We start from the raw sequence: 3862 nt of genomic DNA on the forward strand, positions 1-3862 counted from the left end.
TGAAGGACCTGGTGCAGGGACCCTACAGGGAATGCCAGTGGCCTGAGCCCCATCTCGCTGCTTTTGTCTGGGCCACAGTGCCCTTCGCTGCCTGGGGACATCCCTCTGCCAGGCCAGCTCTGGATGTGAGCTCCAGACCCTGCTCTGCAGGGCAGCGTCCCCCTCCCGCCCTGCACCCCGACGCACACGCACGCTCCCTGAGCCAGGCAGGCTGCGGGGCCGGCAGGCACAGAGCTGCCCAGGGGGCTCCTACCTGTGACCTGCAGCTGCTGGCGCAGAAGCAGCAGCCGGTGCGTATCCTCCTCGGCCTCCAGCACGTGGGCATCAAAGGGCAGCTCGTTGGGGCTCAGCAGCCGGGGGCTGTACTTGCCCGCGTCGTAGTCGTCCAGGCTCTGCTGGATCAGGTCCTCCTCCATCAGCACGGCTTCCCCCTCTGCCTCTCCTTTGGTCTCAGCGTCCTGCTCGGCCTCCGCCTCCGAGGACGGCCCTGGCTGCACCACGATGTTCTCCTCTGGATCCAGCCTGCAGGCCAGATGGAAGAGCAAACTGGGATGGGGATGGTACCCTTGTTCTCCGCTCGCCTGAGGTCTGCCAGCGGAAGGATGGGAGCACAAGGCTGCATCTCCTGTCCTGGGTGCCCCACACGCTCCCCAAGGAAAGGGCTGCATACCTGTCGCTGGGGGAGGCCGGCTCCTGCTTGATGATAGGGAAGAGAGGTTCGCTCTCCACACCCTGCTCCTGCTTCAGCTTGTACAGCTTCTGGCGCAGCACGTCCTGGTGCCGCTCCCGCAGCCTGCCAAGAGGAGATGAACCATTGGGTCCCACCCGGCAGAACCACCTCACGCTGCCCAGAGCTGGGACACCCACCGCACCTGGCAGAACCTGCTGGGATTTGTACCGTTTGGGGCTGAAGAACCCTCCAGTTTGGTTCCCTCTTGGAGGCCGTGCTGTGAACATCACTGCTGGAAAAGGGACTGCGTGTCCAGCCCTTCTCCCCTCTTGAGGTAACCGACCATCTCGGAAAAGCTATAAAACCCCTCCACCACAACTTCAGGATGGTGCCTCCCCAACTCTGCTCATGGCAGGGTCTGCACTGCCCCTTTCCCCGGCTCTGGCCAGGGGATGGTCCCTGCTCTCACCTGGCCCGAGCCATGTAAGCCTTCAGCTGCTGCAGCAGGCTCTCCCAGTACCCAATGTCGAGGTTGGGGCCTCCTGCATGGATCTTGCTCTCGATGCCCTGGTACAGCACCTGCAGCTGGTTGTACGTCTTCCCCTTGAACACGGACTGGACGTCTGAGCTGACGGAGGCATTGACACCGTCCCGACGCTCTCCTGAGCAGACAGGCAAGGGTGGCCAGTCAGTCTCCGAGGGCTCAGCCTGCCTTCGCCCGGGCCCTCCCAGGCTGGACCCCAGCAGGGGTGGCTGCCAGGTCCACAGCTCTGCCAGCAGATCCCAGAGAGCCCCCCTGAGCCTGAGCACACGCGGCAGAGCCTGCGCCCTGCTTTACCCACCGCTCACACTCCCCGTGACACCCGCACCAGGCTCTGCCCTCCCGCTTACCTGGTCCTCCCTTCCCAGAGGCCTCTAGTTTGCGAAGCTTGGCTATCTCATCCTCCGTGATGATGGTCATGTCTCTCCAGAAGTCCACGTTCTTCCCTTGCTCCAGCTCCATGTAAACCTGCAGGCAGGCAGGAGACAAGCAGCACATCACGTATCTGCTCAGCACCATGGGCAGGGAAGCAGAGCTGGGGGGGACATGCTCTGAGCTGCTGCACAGGGGCGGCAGAGCCGGCACCTGGATGTCCTCCACCAGATCCTCCATGTCGGAGACAGTCAGGCCGTTCAGGAAGGTGTAGGGCTCGTGCATCTCCACGGCCAGGTCGTCATCCTCCGCGCTGATGTACTTGGCCAGGAGGTCAATGGGTTTTGCCCTCCCATCCCGAATCCGGATCTTGGACCTGGGTGAGAGCAGAGGGACAGTGAGTGGTGCCTGTCATCCTCCGCTCCCTGGCACGCCTGGCCCCACGAAGCCGCACACCCACCGCAGCTTGGCCTGCTGCAGGTGGAAGTTGTCCTCCTGCTCCTCCCAGGTTTTGAAGTGCTCTGCCTCTTTCTCCCGCTGCAGCATCTCCAGCTCCTGCTCACGCATCGCCTTCTCCCGCTCTCGCTCCAGGCGTAGCTGCTTCACCTGCCCAGGGCAGAGGGAGACATGAGGCCTCTGCAGACGGGGCCTGCTCAAGGACGCGGCCATAACTCTCTCGTTCAGCCATCTCAGCTCCTGCCATCAGCCCTGGGCTCCCACAGGAGCCAGGAGCCGCACGGAAGCAGCGCCAGCGTGATCAGGTGGTGCCCGGCTGCTTGCTGCCAGCCAGCCCTTGGGAGGACAGGGGACACAGGCACCACCGAGCGCTTCAGTGCCATGACCTGGCACTCATCCTCCTCAGCACCTCCTGAGCTGGACTCAACCCCAAGAGAAGAGTCTTCTCAACGTGGAAGAGCAGAACTCAGTGTACTGTGGCCCCCCTGATTCTACAGTCTACGAGCACCCCTAGTGAGAACAGGACTTCAACGTGAGCAACTGGGAGAACTGGTCTGTCTGCAGGGTCCTCTGTCAGACGGTGGGAAGGAAGGGACAGCTGATCCCACCTTCTGCAGCTCCAGGCGATTGTCCTCCTGGATTCGCTTGTTCCTCTCCTTCAGGTCCTTCTCATCCAGGTGGCTGATCCCTTTCTTTTCCAGCGCCTGAAACAGAGCAGCCAAGGGAAGCCGTGACACCCAGCGACCTCCACAGCCCCTCACCAGCCGGCAAACGTCACATCCACCCATTTCTGCTGCTCCAGCACACTTTGACCCTGTCGAAGGTCCACAGACCCCTCAACTCCTGCTCCTGAAGTGCCTCAGTGAAACCCAGGCTCAGCCCAGGGAGGCTAGGCGACCTGCCGGGTGCTAACCCCCCAGTAAACACTGCCCGGCACTTGGCTTGCTGCTCCCAGCAGGTCTGGGTCCTCTCCTGCACCCTGACCCACCTCCACGTCCCAGACCCCTGCCTACAGACCTTGGCCTTCACAAGCAAGGGGGTAAACCACCGCTGAGCTTGTCTGAGCTGCCCAGCTGCTGCCCCAGACAAGCGCTTTGCTCTCGCGTGGCTGCTTTCAGTGCTGGAGGTTCCCACCCCCAGCAGAGGTCCCCCCCGATGCCCCACTGCTCCTCCGGCCTGTTCCGCATTGGCCGCAGCAGCACGATCTCTGAACAGCCTCCTACAACACATGGGCGCGGAGCAGAGCTCACCTTGCTCCAGATGAAGGTGCCCAGCAGGTTGTTGTCCCCAAAGGGATTGTCGGTGTTGGTGTAACCCATGTACTCCTCTCCCCACCCCATCTTCTCCCGCTTCTTCCTTTCTTTGGCCTCCTTCTTGGCCAGCCGGCGAGCCCGTTTCTCTTCAGGTGTCTCCAAGGCTTTCATGAGCGCAGCCTGCTTCTTCTTCTCCTCCTTCAGCCTCAAGCGCTCCTGGAGGCTCAGCTGCTGCCCCGTCTCCACCCTGCCCCGAGAGCATGGTGGGGAGGGAGAGCTGACGGAGGACACAGAGGACTTGGAGCCATCTCTCTTCCTCCGCCGCTCTCTGCTCTGGGCTCTCCTCTTGTCTTGCTCGCGCTCTGAGCTCGAGCCAGAGGAGCGACCCCGGGACCGTGAGCGGTGTTTCTTCTGGCTTTTATGGTGCTGGTCCCTGCTTTTGCTTTTCTTCTTCCATTTCTGTCTCTCATTGCCAGAGTCGGAGCTGGGGTGAGGGAGAAAGTCGTGTGTCAGCTGGCAGATGGTTTCTGGCTCCATGTTGGCCAGTGGGTGCTCTGGAGCGGAGAGCGC

General features: G+C 62.2%; 1 protein-coding gene across 1 annotated transcript in view; it reads right to left on the reverse strand.

Annotated features, from left to right (window-relative positions):
* Nucleotides 1-3829, reverse strand: part of CACTIN (cactin, spliceosome C complex subunit) — a 4758-nt gene extending 929 nt beyond the window's left edge. Inside the window, exons 1-8 of the mRNA XM_010145895.1 lie at nt 3290-3829; nt 2648-2743; nt 2044-2189; nt 1797-1959; nt 1562-1679; nt 1140-1332; nt 671-793; nt 254-522 (exon numbers count right to left, since the gene is read on the reverse strand). Coding sequence (XP_010144197.1) covers nt 254-522; nt 671-793; nt 1140-1332; nt 1562-1679; nt 1797-1959; nt 2044-2189; nt 2648-2743; nt 3290-3829 — 1648 coding nt within the window. The remainder of the gene's footprint in view (nt 1-253; nt 523-670; nt 794-1139; nt 1333-1561; nt 1680-1796; nt 1960-2043; nt 2190-2647; nt 2744-3289) is intronic.
* Nucleotides 3830-3862: the final 33 nt, after the last annotated feature.

Source organism: Buceros rhinoceros, unplaced genomic scaffold (genome assembly GCF_000710305.1).
Source record: "Buceros rhinoceros silvestris isolate BGI_N320 unplaced genomic scaffold, ASM71030v1 scaffold28501, whole genome shotgun sequence".
Classification (NCBI taxonomy): domain Eukaryota; kingdom Metazoa; phylum Chordata; class Aves; order Bucerotiformes; family Bucerotidae; genus Buceros; species Buceros rhinoceros.